This window comes from Cetorhinus maximus, chromosome 11 (assembly GCF_964194155.1).
Source record: "Cetorhinus maximus chromosome 11, sCetMax3.hap1.1, whole genome shotgun sequence".
Taxonomy (NCBI): domain Eukaryota; kingdom Metazoa; phylum Chordata; class Chondrichthyes; order Lamniformes; family Cetorhinidae; genus Cetorhinus; species Cetorhinus maximus.
Window position 1 is genome coordinate 1,408,340 of NC_135889.1, and position 15,937 is coordinate 1,424,276.

At 42.6% G+C, this 15,937-nt stretch overlaps 1 protein-coding gene and 1 long non-coding RNA gene across 2 annotated transcripts; both read right to left on the minus strand.

Annotated features, from left to right (window-relative positions):
* Positions 1–3,158: 3,158 nt before the first annotated feature.
* LOC144686334 (scavenger receptor cysteine-rich type 1 protein M130-like) lies at positions 3,159–15,471 on the minus strand. The gene is made up of 5 exons (XM_078551416.1): positions 15,317–15,471; positions 14,017–14,331; positions 9,392–9,499; positions 5,884–6,009; positions 3,159–3,249 (listed from the first exon to the last, which is right to left on the minus strand). The coding sequence occupies exons 1-4, from the start codon at positions 15,363–15,365 to the stop codon at positions 5,891–5,893; spliced, it is 591 nt and encodes a 196-aa protein (XP_078407542.1). The 5' UTR covers positions 15,366–15,471; the 3' UTR covers positions 3,159–3,249; positions 5,884–5,890.
* LOC144686341 (uncharacterized) lies at positions 11,697–12,234 on the minus strand. Its single transcript, XR_013577906.1, has 3 exons — positions 12,165–12,234; positions 11,975–12,016; positions 11,697–11,790 (listed from the first exon to the last, which is right to left on the minus strand). It is a non-coding gene; the product is annotated as an uncharacterized LOC144686341 (long non-coding RNA).
* Positions 15,472–15,937: the final 466 nt, after the last annotated feature.

Genomic DNA, 15,937 nt, shown 5'->3' on the forward strand with positions numbered 1-15,937 from the left:
CGCCACCTGCATCCTCATTTGTGAAGTCAGAACCAAAATATCCATCTAGTTGGTCAGCCACCCCTCCGTTCCCAATCATAAATCCCCTGTTTCTGACTGTAAGAGACCCGCACGTGCATCCACCTACCCTTCCCTCCTCACATTCTGTAGAAGCGTTAACAGACAGCTGATATGTTCCCGCAAGCCTACTCTCACACTCCACCCTCGCCTAATTAATCAATCCTCTGGGGTCTTCCCCTGATGAACTCTAAAGTGCTCCAAATCCTCATGTCTTTTTCTTTTTTTCACTTCAACTTGTCTGCCTCTTCCTTGGAACCAACACTTTCCCTAATTTCCCCTGTAAGCCATGGTTGGGACACCATTTCTATCTCTCCCTTGTGCCAGACATGAACAAACAACTGTTGCAGCCCACAGAAGCGTCCACCAATATCCGTCACTGCCCATCCACCGTCATCACTCCAAAAAACGTTTCCAAATCCAGCATAGGCAGGCCGCACCCCATACCATCGTCGCCTCCTCCATTAAGTTTCAGGGCCCTTGTTTCAGAATCAAATACGTCACTCTCTATCATCATGAAGAACTCCACCATCTCATAGTCGCTCATCCTCACTGTTGAAGAGTGAAAGTGTAGAAGGACTGGATGTCCGCGGGAGGAGAAATGTAGAGGGACCGGATGCCAGGGGTGAGTGAGGTGGCCTGGACAGGCTAGATGTCCGGCTGAGTAATGGGAATGCAGACTTACTGTGTGCCTGGCTGAGGGATGAAAGTGTAGAGGGAAAGTGCATGCTGTTGAGCGTCGGATGTGCAGAATAACTGCATGCCCTAGTGATGGATGGAGGTGAAAAGTGACTGCCGGTCGGATTGCGGGATGGAGGTGAAGTGAGATTGGTCTTCCTGGTGAAGATGAAGGGGTAGAGGTTCTGAATACCCTGCTGCTAGACGGAGGTGCAGAGGGAGTGAATTTCCTCCTGAGGCATGGAGAGGTGGAAGGACTGTGTGCCCTGGAGAGGGATGGAGATGTGGAGGGATTTGATTTCCTGCTGGGGAATTGAGGTGTCGAGGAACATGATATCCTGGTGAGGGTGTGGTACCCAGAGGCACTGCAAGGCCTGGCGAGTGATGGAGGTAAAGAAGGACTGAATGTCGCTGTGAGGGATGTTGGCATAGTGAAACTGGATGTGTTGTTGAACAATGCATGTTCAGAGGGACCATTTGTATCGCTGAGGTATGTGTGTGTAGACGAACTGGATATCCTGCTGATGAGTGGATTTGCAGGGGGACTGAATGTCGTCGTGATGGATGAGGCTTAGAGGGATTGGGAGACCTGGTGAAGATAGAGTTGTAGGAGGATTGGCTGTTCTGCTGAGGGAAGAATTTATCAGTTTTTTATTCTTTCGTGGTATGCGGGAGTCAGTGGTAAATTCAGCATTTGTTGCTGATTCCTAATTGCCCTTTAATTATAGTGTTGTAAGGAAGGGAATTCCGGGACCCTAAACCATCGACAATGAAGGAACGGTGATGCAGATGTAGTTCAATGTCCTGGTTGTTGTAGGGGAACTGGATGTCCATTGTGAAACAGAATTAGTGAAGGCCAGGATACTGGATAAAAACAAAAAAAATGCAGATGCTGGAAATCCAAAACAAAAACAGGATTATCTGGAAAAACTCAGCAGGTCTGGCAGCATCGGGAAAGCCAGGATACTGGAAATGGTTAAACATGTTGCGTAATGTCGAAAGAGATTTTTAAATGTCTTTCCAAAGATTAGTGATAGGAAGAAGTGGGAATGATGTGTCGGACAGCGACACCATTTTTATAAAGGCATTTGCTTGATCTTTCATCACTAGCTAGGCAACTATATCCTGCCCATTGCGAATTGCCCTGATATTTATGTTGGAGCCAAATTCCTGTGGTGTAGATACATTCTCTGTGCGGCTCGGAGGGATTTCCAGTATTTTTGCCCATTGGCAGTAAAAGAACGAAGAGCGTCTTGAGTGTTACGGAAATTTGGAAGGATGCGGAATATGCTCGAGTACAGTGTGGCGTGAGGGTGAATTAGTTTTCAGTGTGCATAACTCCAGCGTACATGGCGTCTCGAGAGTGTTTGGGGAAGGATGGCTTGATGTCAACTGTTGGTGTCTCGCTACAGGTGAAGACTTGGACGAAATTCCAAACTGCTGGTGATTCCGATCCGGCAGCTGGAAGATTGGTATAAAACACCAAGTGCGATTATTTTTCCACCAGCCTTCCAGAGAACGAAGAATTTTGGCCCTGAGCGTACAGAGCACAGCAAGTTCAAAGGGACAGAACACAGAGTGCTAGAGCTGAGGGTCTCCTTAATCACTCCGGCCCATGACCCTTTCACAGACAGGAAAGATGAGCATTGTTTCTCTCTCAGTCTATGTTATCTCATTATTTGAACATTTTTTCCCTATTTTGTGCTGTATTTATTATAATGGTGGCCCTCAGCATGTGGTCATGCCTGATACAATCGCCAACCTCATGGAACTATAATAACAGCTGCTGGGGGATAGTGCACGGTGATTTGTTTCTCCTGAACCAGTTAGCACTGAGCTCAAATGATGGGTAACTGAATAGTTATTTTATAGAAATAAAGTATTGGAGACAAATTGAATTCTGATTGTTTTCCTGCCTCCCTCCAGACTCGATAACCCGAGAGTTATATGTTGTGCTGTCAAGCAACATCGTGTTGTTTTGAGCTGCTATGAGAATGCAGCTCTCTGTGTACCCGGTATGTGGCAGTCTAGAGAGAAAGTAAACTAAATGGATGGAAAACAAATATTCCATTTATTTCCCTGTTCTAATACTTCTTTTTAAGGCATTTGGGAAAAAAACAAATCTTAGAAAATGGAGCTGAAATTAACTTGTAATGATAATCATCGGTTCTTCAATTCTCTTGATGGGTTGTATTGTCGATACAGCGGAGTGTGGTACAGTTTTATTATATACATGAAAATGCGCGAAAAATATCCCTTTGTCCTACAATTCTGATTAGACAGTATTTATTCATACTTCTTAAGATAATATATAGATTTATAAATTATCTAAATTTATAGATGTCTCCACACAAGGTAACGTTTGCTTTTTGTCTCAAAACATGTTTATGTCGGAATGGTAAGCATCTTCGAGATGGATGTACTTTTTTGAAAACTTAAGGGCGTTCCCTCAGATTTTACACAGCGAGTCACACGCCTGGGGCTTCGCATCCTCGATTTGTCGATGTATTTTACCTGAAAGATGGGTTAAAATAGTATTGCTTTAGAGAGAGTGTTGCAACTATGTCCACCATCATCGAAATGAAGGCAATGCATTCATTTTCTTCTTCAGAATAATTCCAAATCAACTAGATTATTGTTGTTGTTGTTGTTGTTTCTAGAGAAACAAAAAACAGCAAGTTCTCATTGATAATTTCAGCATCATTAAAAGCATCGGAACAACTCCATATAATGACATGGTAAAAACCAGTGAGTGCTGCATACTCCCCAACTATGCGGAACAAGCTTGTAGCCGGTAATGAAGCATTGGCTTTACCAGTTTAATGTATATGTTGTAAAGTTTGAGCAACACCCTCATTGCTTTCTGGGGACAGATTGAGCGGGCTTGTGAAGGTTTCACAGAGGACATTGTCATTCATATCAGGAATTGGAGGAACCGATAAGGCGTGATCAAAAATAACCTGAGTGTTATGCACTTAGGATGAACATGTTATTGGTTAATAATGGGCTGAGAGCGGGTGCATTTCCGGTGTCTGGTGTGTGTGTGTGCGCGCGAGTGAGCATGTGCGTGGGTGTGTGACAGCAGCATGAAGAGGTTAGAATTTATTTATTTATGAGTGAAAGAGAAATGGTGTTTATTTTTGCCCGGGCTGTGTTGTGCCGCTGTGAGGCAACAGATGACGTCCTGCAAAGTTCGATGTTTCATGTTGAGCACTCGACGTATTCCCGTTTGGGGTCTGAACAAGTGAGAAAATCACAGCGAACAGCATTAATTTTATTAATGACTAAAGCCACCTCGAGCCCAATCAGTCTACTCTCCATCATCAGTAAAATCAGCATCGACACATGCTTAGCAATCTCCTGCTCAGTGACGATCAGTCTGGGTTTTGCCGGGGTCACTGAGCTTCATTATTATTTTCGGCCTTGGATCAAACATGGACAACAAATCTGAACTGAAAAGGTGAGGGGACAGTGACTGCCTTTGAAATCGAGGCGTTATGTGACCGAGCGTGGCTTCAAGTAGCCCGAGCAAAACTGGAGTCTTTGGGATCCAAGGGAATGAAAAAAAAACTCGCAGTTGCTTGGAGTAATATATACCACACAGGAAGATGGCTGTGGTTTTTGGAGGCCATGGATCTCAGTTATGGGGCACCACTGCAGGAGTCCCTCAGAGTAGTGCCCTCGGCCCAGTCATCTTCAACTGCTTCATGAATGACCTTCCTTTCATCAGAAGGTGAGAGGAGGGGTTGTTCGCTGTAGATTGCACAATGATCATCACCATTCACAACAGCTCAGGTTCTGAAATTGTCCATGACTAAATGCAGCACAATTTACACAATATCCACTCTTGGGCTGACATGCGACAAGTAGCATTCACTCCAACAAGGTGCCAGACAATTACAATCTCCCACAAGGGAGAATCTAACCAACATCCCTTGACATTTAATGGCATGCTCATCTCTGAATCCCGCTATCAAAATCTTGGAGCTTACAATTGACCATCAGTTGAACTGGAATAGGCAGGTAAACACTTTGACTACAAGAGCATGTCAGATGCTCGGAATCCTGAGGCGAGCAACTCAACTCCTGACTCCAGAGAACCTGTACATAATCGACAAGGCACAAGTCAGGAGCCTAATGGAATACTCTCCACTTGACTGGACGATGGCACGACCAACAACACCGAAGAAGCTCGTCAACCTACAGAACTAGGAACTCTGCTTGATTGATACCCCTTCCACAAACATTCCCTCCCATCACATCGACGAATAGTAGCATCAATGCGCACCATCTGTAGGAGGCACTGTAGAATCTCACTAACGCCCCTGTGGCAGCACCTTCTGAGCGCCGGACCAGGGCCATTTAGCACGACACGGGTATAGCATACATGAGATCACCAACATTTGTAATGTCCCTCCATGTCACAAGCCTTTCTGATTTGGAAATTTTTCGCCTTTACTTCTGTGTCGCTGGCTCAGAATCCTGGAATCCTGTGTCCAACAGCACTGAGCAGGTACCTACAATAGCAGGGCTACAAAGCTACAAGAAGGAAGCTCACCACAACCTTCGCAAAGACAATTGTGTTTGGGCAATAAATGCTGGCCAAGCCAGCGACGCCCATATCCAATAAATTAATGAAATAAATGGTATCACCTCAAGAGGAGCATACACCAAACAAAGGTTTGTACAATCGCCAACATGAATGAACTTTAAAACTGATCCAGTTCATTCCTCAAATATGAGCAGGTGAGGGAAGGAATAATCAGAAGTAATCATCTACTCCGAAGTCAGTGGCGGGAGCTGGAGGAGGCCGATCTCTCCCAGAAGGAGGAGGAAAATCAATTCAGGGATGTTTCCAACGCATCCCTGAAGATACTCAACTAACCCCGCGACTTATCTGGGAACGCTGTTGGCCGCAATCCAACAAACACAAACGTGCATATACTAAGTCGAGATGATGGATGGAGCGCACAACCTTCGAACAACCTGTGTACCCAACTTTTCAAGATGCGCGTATCCCGTTAGTGAGAGACTCCGCAGATCATCCAATGGACTATCAGACATTTCAGAACCGATATAAGCAGAGAGTAAGAAAGTCACCAACAATACAGAGGACAGGCTGAGAAGATAAATAAATCTCTATCACACCCAGAATTCACATATCACCGCCGGCACTTTCCCGTGTGAAGAAATCATCATGAACACGGTCCAGCAGCAAGTGATCGTCCTTAGAATCATTGTGTGTAGTCTCAGCATCGTCGTAATCGCGGAGACCTGGGAGGAACAAACGACTTTCGTTGAGATTAATTGCTAACAATTAACAGAATAACATTGAGACTTGTCAACAAAACAATAAGAGGAGAGGACAGTGGTTCTGTTGCGCTAACAGGGGAGGGAGATTAAAGTGTGGAGAATTTTTTGAAGAACTCGCGTCACAGTATTTTTATATTATGTTTTAATGCACGTGTCTCACTGACCCAATGATATCGACAGCCTGCGTGCGCATTTCACATTTCACAGATTACTGGGCCTTGTGATGAAACTAATAATATGATATGTACTCTAAATGAAACTATTTATCTTCTTTATATTATTGAGTACAATCACATGATCTTGATATGATATTGTATCAGCCTGAAAGTATTTTAGAAGCGTTTTTATCTAAAGTCACTGTAATAGCTGATATCATCGTCCGTGCAACTTAACTTGTATTCGTTCTTTTTAATACTTCATGTTCGATTGTAGATATTACCGAGTGTGAAGGATGAAAACCAGATGGTCGGAAGTAAAAGTTTACCCACCCTGAATACTGGAGGAGTTCTCGTCAGGATTTTGCGATCCAAGACTTTTGAAATCCAAAATGTGGCTGGTGTAAAATTCGATATGATTGAGCGAATCAATAGAAACAGAAACTGTTAAAGAAAGGGGAAAAAAATACTTTGGTTCTTGGAGGAATTATTGATGTCATTATAGTGTCATCACGGTACAGAAGTAAACAGCCCTTTGGAGTAGAGGTTAAAATAAGTAACCCCCTCCGAAAAATTCTCCTTCCATTTCATTGTCAGAGACGTAAAATCCGTCCTATTTGAGGGAGGAGAAAGGAACTCATGGGCAAAGGAACCAAAAAGAGACCAACAAGCATTTTTTGATCCTTATTTTCAGCATTTTTGGATTCCTTTTGCTCCTAACACGGTTTCCGTTCTTGTAAAGTGCTTTGAGCCTCATCAACTACTCCTCTATATCTTTAAAAAATATGCTGACCAGGACCCTTAATTATGCTCCAACTTCCCTCTAACTAATGTTCGATCGAGGTTCAACAGAATAATATTGTTATTTAAGCACATCTATCCAGAAATAAAAGATAGTGTTTGTTTTGGCTTTTTACAGCCTGATCATTCTCCATCGATTTACTTTCTTTATTTATTTCCCTGAACTCCTGCATTCCACGATTTTAACATTTAATTCGGATTCATTGTTACAGACCGAAAATTAATTCTTAGTTTATATACTAGATTGTAATTCCCCATAATTACTTATGCAGATATTCATTTGCCAATCGTATGTTCTTTGCCGCAAATTTAATAATGTATGTTTTTAAAATGCTTTCACTACCCCCAGCCCAACACAATTTGTTCAATAGTTAAATTTAGAAAAAATATCATTTTTATCCAAAGTCTGAATCGTTCAGATTAATTTAGAACAACAGTAATCCCAGCAGAGACGCGTTTTAAATACCCATTCCCACTTTCCTCCCCCTGCATAACTACCTTGTGTACCACTCTCTGTTTCCTGTCTTGCAGGCTGCAGGCTACCCATTCTCATAGGTGTCACTTTACTGCATATAAATGTGATGAATACGAGCAAACAGTGATTTTCAAGATCGCCAGATGTCCAAAGCTTTTTACAGCTAATGGATACTTGTGATGTATCATCACTATTTAAATATGGGAAATGCAGCAGACAATTTGTACACAAAAAACTTTCCACAGGCAATCACAGCGATGTGTTAATTAGCAGATAATCTGACTTTGTGATTTTGCTCAAGAGATACATATTTGTCAGTATACCAAGGGCAGGTCTAAATTCTCCAGGAGAAGACATTTTGGTCACCACTTAAACAACGACTCTGAAAGAGAACACGGCCAAGAAGGCATCAGCCGCTCATTTCTGCACCACAGTGTCAGCGTTGAAATTTCTGAACAAGTACTAGAGTGGAACTGGATGCCGGAGGATATTGATTCAGAGGCAAGATTGACACCCACTTGGCAATAGCTGAGAGGTTAGCACTTGTCTTATCCATCGGAATATTAAGTGCACAGTTCCAAAATTATTTATCAAATCCACAGATTTTATGTCCTCACTGCTAACCTTATCTATGCTGTTAACTTTTTCAGCATTTTGCTGAAGTTGCTAATGTGACAGTTCCCATTATGGAGTATTTGCTGACTGCGCTTTTGGTTGTTTGATGCGAATTTGTACCCTTTTCCTCCGTTGTATCAATTTAATTAGTTTTTCTCCCACCAACGTTCAGATAACGGATCATTCTTCCCTGGACATTTTCATTCTCCATATTTAATTGTACATTTAATATTAATTCTCTGCCAGGATCGTGGCACTACCACCGCTTGAAATTAATTGGTTAATCACTGTAATTGTGCCTCTGCTATCTTATAATATTTTTCCATAATGATATGATGCAAATTGTTCTGACCCGTGCTTTTTTGGTAAGATTTTTTTTAACTTTCTTTTTAAATTCATTTTAAATGAAATTTTGTCACTCCTAACCTAATTTTCCAAAGTCATGCCCTCTTACCCCTGGTGAATACTGAAATAATGTTATTGATTAATATTTCTGATATTTCATGAATGCTGCACTATTCTTTCAGTTCCTTTTTGGAGCACGGTCATACCATACTGACCGACCATTTCTTTGTGCCGTTAAATATTGTACTAACTTGCTAGACGGTCCACGATCATTTCATTGATTAGACGTTATTATCACCGTAATTACATTTGTCATCTTTCTTCGTTTTCTCCCTTATGCTGCTTTGCCACCACACCGCTTCCCATCATTGTTATTCTTCGCGATTTTATCGTTATTTCTTTTTTTACGTGTGCTCTTGTTCCCAATGGTTTGCCCCTGTATTTATCATATTCTTATTAGGTATTGAAATATGGTCCCCTGGATTCGGTTGAAAGTAGTTTGAATATATTTTCTTTTTCATTATGGATATTCATAATGTTGGATCAATTATTCCCGAATGTGATTCCCGGCCCCTGAGATCAGCGGCCCTGTAGACTATCATAGTTGGGGAGAGTGGATTGCATTTTCTGTTCAATAATCCTCTCTTTGTATAATTTAGTCAGTCAGATACCTAATGGAGGCAGTGAGCAGTCCCTTGGGAAGTTTGAAACACCGATCTGCTCCCTATTTTCCGCCAAACGGCAAAACACCCTTTGAGCAACACAGAATTTGGGAAATTTGAGAAGCTCATTACTCTTCTCACATAACAGAAGCACACGGAGTTAGGAAACTTTCACATGAGTAAAGTGAGCGGAATGCCTGTCGGGCCCATTCATTGCCCTGACTTTTAAAATGAGTAAACGTAAATGGAATCCCCCAGTGCGGATTGGCTTTGCAATGGAAGTTACAAACCTGAGCCACGGGTCAGAGCGGGATCCTTGACAGGCGGAATATCTTCAATTTCTTCATAAATTGCTTGGTACAAATCAATTGGTGTACCCCAACTGCCAGTGACATAACCTGATGGAGACAATGCGGAGGTGTTAACAATTTGTTGCGTTTTACCTTTGATTAATAATATAAGTGTTTGCAAATATTAACACAAAACTGATGGCGAAAGTGAATGCAGAAAGTGAGTGAGCTGGCTATGAAGGATCTTTTGTTAAGTAGTTTTATTTTTACAAGAGGGCGCGTATAGATACGTGTGTGTGAGAGAGATAGAGAGAGATAGACGTTATGTGCGTATGGCTGTGTCTGTGTGGGCGTGTGGGTGTGTGGGTAACCGCATGGGCGCATGTTCAACTCCACCAGTCTATGGAAAATGTAATTAAGGTCGGAAAAGACGAAACTAGGCTTTTTCGGGAGGAATGAATTCCAGCTGAAAACTCTGTTGTGAGACCCAAGGGGATTTTAGCTGAAGAGAAGCTGGGGAAAATGACTGAATTCTGCTGACAGCATCAGGTTGGAAAGACGAGTGAGGAGCTGACGTTTCTTATATGTATCGCAACAGTATTAAAATTAATTTGCTGTGCGCATCGAGCAGGAGTGTTATGGTTGTTCAGATCAGAGTAGTTAGTTAAGTCAGGGTACACAATATTAATAAACTGGTGCTTAAAATCCCATCAAAGTCTCCTGCCTCAAAAGTGTGGATCGATTCTGGCTATGGGGCTGGAGATTGGGCATCTGGGCACGGAAACGGAAGGACTGGACGGACACTGATTGGATAGACTTCGATTGACGGAAACATCATGACTGGGCACTAAGTCTAAAATGCTTCAAATAACCTTCAGATCGATGGCTACAACAATTGATTGACCTTCAGACATAGTAGCGGTGGAACAATTAGGACTGTGAATGTGGACAGTCAAGTGACTCTTCCATTTAAATGACACATTTCACTATTTGATCGAGTACTTTGAACGAGAATACTCGCTAAATCGGTTAACATTAGTTTCCAACATGACAAGTGACATTCAATGGAAAAGGGCAATAAAGTGAGTTCTCGTCGGCGTATCATACATGAAGGCGCCTGAAAAAAAACTGGAGCCAATAGGATTCAGGGGGAAATCTTCGCTGCTTGAAGTCAAAGTGAGCACAAAACAAGGGAGTTGTGGTTGTTGGAGGTCAATCATCTTTCAGTAAATGCACATTAATACAGGTGCTCCTCAGCATAGCGTGCTAGGACCAACGATCTTCACCTGTTTCATCAATGACCATCACTTCATCTGAAGGTCAGGAGTGGGGATGTCCGCTGATTATGGCACAATGTTTATTACCAGTCTCGAATCCTCAGCTACTGCAGCAGGCCATGTCCACATGTAGTCAGACATGGACCATATCCAGGCCTGACGTTCATAGTGGTGAGTAAAATTTGCGCCTCACTAGTGCCAGGAAATGGCCATCTACAACAAGGTGTGATCTAACTGTCAGCCTTTGACAATCAGTGGCATCACCATCACTGATTCCCCCGCTGACAACATCCCGGGGGTTTCCATTGACCAGAAACTGAACTGGGCTTGTGATAGGAATGATGTGGTGACAAAAGCAGGTCAGAGGCAAGGAACGCTTCTGAGGAACTCAACTCCAGACTAGGCAAATCGTTTCCATCATCTACAAGGGACAATCAGGAGTGTTCCTGAATATTCTCCACTTGCCTGTTTGACTGCAGCTACAACAAAACTCTAGAAGTTTGCCCCAATCCAGAATAATGTTTTCCGCTTTATTGGCACGATATCCACAACCAATCATTCCCTTCACCATCGACTTATAGTGGCAGCAGTGTGTACTGTTTACAAGATGCACTTGAAGAATCCAGCAAGTCTACTTAGACAAGACCTTCCAAAACCACATAAACAACCAAGGATAATGACAAGGGAAGCAGGGACATGGGAAAACCACTTCCTGGAAGTCACCCTGCAAGCCTCTCACCATTCTTATTTGCATATTTGTCGCCATTCCGGCATGGTCGCTGGGTCAAATCCTTACACTCCCTCTGTAAAAGCACTGTGGGTGTACCTACGCAACATGGATTGCAACGGATCAAGAAGACATCTCATCACCACTTTCTCAAGGGCAATTATGGATGGGCCATGAATGCAGGGCTGCCAGCGAGGCTCATTTATAATTCATGAATTGAAATAAAAAATAAAAATATCCGAGATTTAATGTGAGTCAGTGGTAATATTTGTCCTCACCTTTCCTTGATGATTTTCTCCGCATTACCACAATTAGTGCGATGAACTCACAGATCAACAGGATCCCGATTGTTATACCGATCACAAGAGGGATGGAAGTGATATTGTCTTCATGTTCTTAATGAAATGTTAAATAAAGATTCAACTGGGACACAGGATGCTATGTATTGTTAAATAGTCCAACATTCTGAAACACTAAGATTAATTCAGAATTTTTTAATAAAAACAAGCATATGTCAATCATATCAGATCATTCTGGACATTAGCCTTGACATGAATACTACTTATTCATAAGACCAACCTGCGGGTGTGGACGGAGAAGCAGCCGACGACAATTCGGGACCTTGGGTTATTATGCAAAAAAAGATAGAACTTTAATTTAGAAAGTGATCTGTTGTTCATCGTTTACGAATTCATGAGACAATTTGAGCGAACATTGACCAACTGCCAATCTCCCGGCCCCAACCCGCCCCGTTCTGCACTACTCTTACCGGAACAAATCACACTGGCGTCTTCCTTGTGATCGCAGTCAGGCTGAGCAGACGCTGAAGAAGGACAATCGGAGAGAAAGGATTCGCTTCCGGTACACCTCACCTCATCAGACCACATGTCACCTCCACCCTGGCCAAAAGCGGCCCCTCCTGCGGCAAGTAGAGCAGAGCCACAACCCAGCTGTCTGCAGACAACATTGGCATCGGCCATATCCCAGGAGTCATCACACACCGTGCCCCTCGTGTTTTTGCACTGTATCTCCACTCGCCCGGAGCAGCTGTTGTTACCTCCAATCAGGTGCAAATCTACACCCGAATCTGTCAATGATAATCAATCACTAATATTTCTGCACAAAAATACAGGTATACAACTCAGATAATTGATATAATAAAGCGGATAGATCACCTGATTGTCGAGCACAATCCTTTTCACTTTCGGGTTGGTCCTTCGTTATCTTTCCTCCTGTTGGGGAATGAAACGTGCTGACTCATTTGGACATCAACGAATGAAATAACACTCTCACATTAGAAGGTTTGTTTTGTTACCTGAACATAAAACGCCTGCATCTTCTCTGTGATTACAGTTGTGTTGTCCCCACGGGTCTGTCCGACACTGCCAAATGGTCGACTCGTGTGAAATACATTCTATCTCATCGAGCCAAATACGTCCTGATCCTTCTCCGAATGACCGAGCGCTATACTCAATAGAAGCGAGAGGGCCGCACTGTAGCTGTTTACAAATCACCTCAGCATCATGGCTATCCAGTGTTTCCGAGCACACTGTTCCCCAGGTCCCATTGTAGAACACTTCCGCCCTCCCCTGACAGCGATGCTTTCCATTCACCAGCCGCAGCTCCTTGTGTTCTATCAACGAAATAAGAAATCTCCAGATGTTTCCAGTGATAAACTGAATCAAGTCAACAGTGCCCCCTCAACCCAAGTTGCACCAGATGTGCTCACTGAACAGAGATAATTATTCCAAAAATGTAACAGTGATGCATGTACAATCCAATTATACAATCAAGGATAATCAACGCAGATTTCCAAAGAGCGAACTCTATATCTTCCAATTAATTGAATTACTTGAAGAAGTTTCAGAAAGATTATGTGGAGATAATAATGTCTATGTAATCCACATGGATTTTGAAAACAATAACTTTCGAAAAGTTTTCAAACAGCAGAATTAAGGCTGAGATCAGGGAAAATGAAATTATCGGCACAGTATTAAAAGAAGAGCCAACAAACAACAACGCAGGATTTCACATAGAATAGCAGAAGATGGAGCGTGATGTGCACATGGATTAATGCTGGGGGTCACATCTGTTTAAGATTAACATACTACACTTGGTATTTGGAATTGAAGTAAATGTTCAAAATGCACTAGGATTTGCAGTTAATACCAAGACAGACTCCACTAACTGCAGGAAGACGTTCAGAGACGGCAGGATAGGCTTGTTAATGCCGAAATTATTTCAGTGCTGATTAGAATAAAGTCGTGCTTTTTTTGGACGAAGAAACACAAGAGCCAAACAAATTGCGATTTCAGCTTTTTTTTTTCACTCTCTATTACCCAGATAGAAGGAGAATGTGGAACATGGAACATGTACGTTTGGTGGGGCGAATTGTGGTGATGCCTTGAATGTGACGTTTGATAAAGACACGAGAGGAAAATGCAGAGTGGAATTCAACTCATGCCAGATGAAATGATGTAAGATTATGAGCAGAATAAGCAGCTGTCAGACGCGTTGAGCAGAATAAACCGTTGATGTGCACTTTCTGCGCTATTCAGTAAAATACCATCTGTGTGAATCTTCTTGTATAAAGGAAATGAGTTCATTTAGGTCACCCGTACCTGAGCACATAATCTTCACATCTTCTTTATGAGAACAGTCGTGGGAACCCAAATATGCAGAGGGACATTGCCAGAGATACGATTCCTCCCCTGAACACTCCAAGCCTTCCAGCCAAACTGGACCTGAGCCTGGTCCACAAGAGGCAGGAAGTGTCACGTCCAATGCCTTTCCGCAATGCAGCTGTTTGCAAACTACGTCAGCGTCTGTCAGATCCCAGGAATCATCACAAACGGAGCCCCAGGTCCCGTTGTAATAAATCTCCACTCGTCCTGCACATGGGCTTCCACCATCTGACAGCCTTAACTGTATGTGTTCTGATCCAAAAAATACAGTATTTATCAAGAGGATTCGATTACGCATTTATGTCATAACCCAATTGAAACTATTGAATATTATCCAGCAAAAGTAATTTAAAAAATATTTGACTTGACTATGACAGGTAACTGTTTCTATAGTTGAAACCATGTATCTCTAATTATTTGAAATTTATAGTGTGGAATGCACAAATATTTCAAATATTCCCACACCTGACTCCTACGGTATTTTGGATTGCAGTTCACATATTGTGTGCTCAATGCTGTGTGCCCTGTTTCAACCTCAATTAAACTTTTTTGTATTCATCGTTGCACCCAAACTACTAATGAACTTCAATTGTACACAGTTTATTTTCCCCTGTACGCATCTCGAACCCTTATTTCACTCGATTTCTGAATATCTCGCTATTTTCTATTGATTATATTGAAAAAAATGCTGTAAATCCTCAGGAGGTCTGGCAGCATCAGTGGGAAAAGAAACCAAGTTGACTTTTAGGAAAGACATTTCATAGAAGCTCAGCCTTCTGCTGCTGAAAGGCCTGTAAGTACCTGGGTTTTTCAAGGATGGAATAATCCAGAAATCCCATGAGCGGCCTCTTGCCCTGACCAGTATGTGAACTGCAATTCTATGAAAACGTTGTTAAATTAACACAATTTCGCACCAAGCTGTAAGGCTCCTCCCGACACCACCTCACCTCCGCCTCACAACACCCCCCGACCCGCGCTAACAACACACTCTCCCAACCGTGCAGTCAGAATTTCCTGTCTGAGAGATAATTGAGAATTCTGTCGTTAATAAATGCACAGCTAACATGCAAGTGCTGTTTGTTGATCAGTTCTGTCCGTGCCCACTCTCTCCACGTTAGCCCTCCAGTGTTAAGCAGTTAGGTTAAAAGAACTCGAGGAACAAGTGACGTATATTCACACCAAACTCGTTATTAGATATTTCTATGTATGTTCCTGTAAAATTGAACTATTTATTCACCTGAACACAGAACTCCGACGCCGACACTCTCATTGAGAGAAGAATTCATTGCAAATGAGCTGCAGTTGCGGAGATGCAATTCGTTTCCTCCACACTGGACATCATTCACCCACACAGGCACTTCACTCTCTCCATAATTTGAAAAGATATGAGCGGCAATTGCGTCACCACATCCTAGTTGCCTGCAGACCACGTTAGCATCATTGATTTCCCAGAGGCTGTCCTGTACTCTGCCCCAGCGACCGTTGTGGTAAATCTCCACCTGACCATCACAGCGGCTTCCCCCATTTGTCAATTTCAGTGACCAACTTTCATCTACAAGAAGAAAACCGTTGAGAGCAAGGGTTAACGTTCAAAAAAAAAGTGCACCTTTGATTCAACATAACCGGGGCAATAATTATTCAAGTAAATGTTGTGACCGTGGTACCAAGGTGAGGCAGATCACTGGGACCCTGCTGAGCCCTCTGATGCGGGAGGGTGAGCAGTCAGCATTCGTGCTCCGTTAGTGGAGCAATTTCAGAGGTAGGAAGAGGGGTGTAGTCCTGCAGATGATTTTTAAGGATGTTGCAAACAATCTTGTAAATTGCCATCAACGGAATAATATCCTGATAATATTAAAAT

Excerpts from the sequence above, each read along its gene's own strand:
- LOC144686334 (XM_078551416.1), bottom strand. The coding sequence starts at position 15,365 with ATGAATTCTTCTCTCAATGAGAGTGTCGGCGTCGGAGTTCTGTGTTCA. Across the intron at positions 14,332-15,316 it reads CGTCGGAGTTCTGTGTTCAG|AACACATACAGTTAAGGCTG; the intron begins GTGAATAAATAG and ends TTTTTGGATCAG. Across the intron at positions 6,010-9,391 it reads CGCTCTGACCCGTGGCTCAG|GTCTCCGCGATTACGACGAT; the intron begins GTTTGTAACTTC and ends TGTTCCTCCCAG.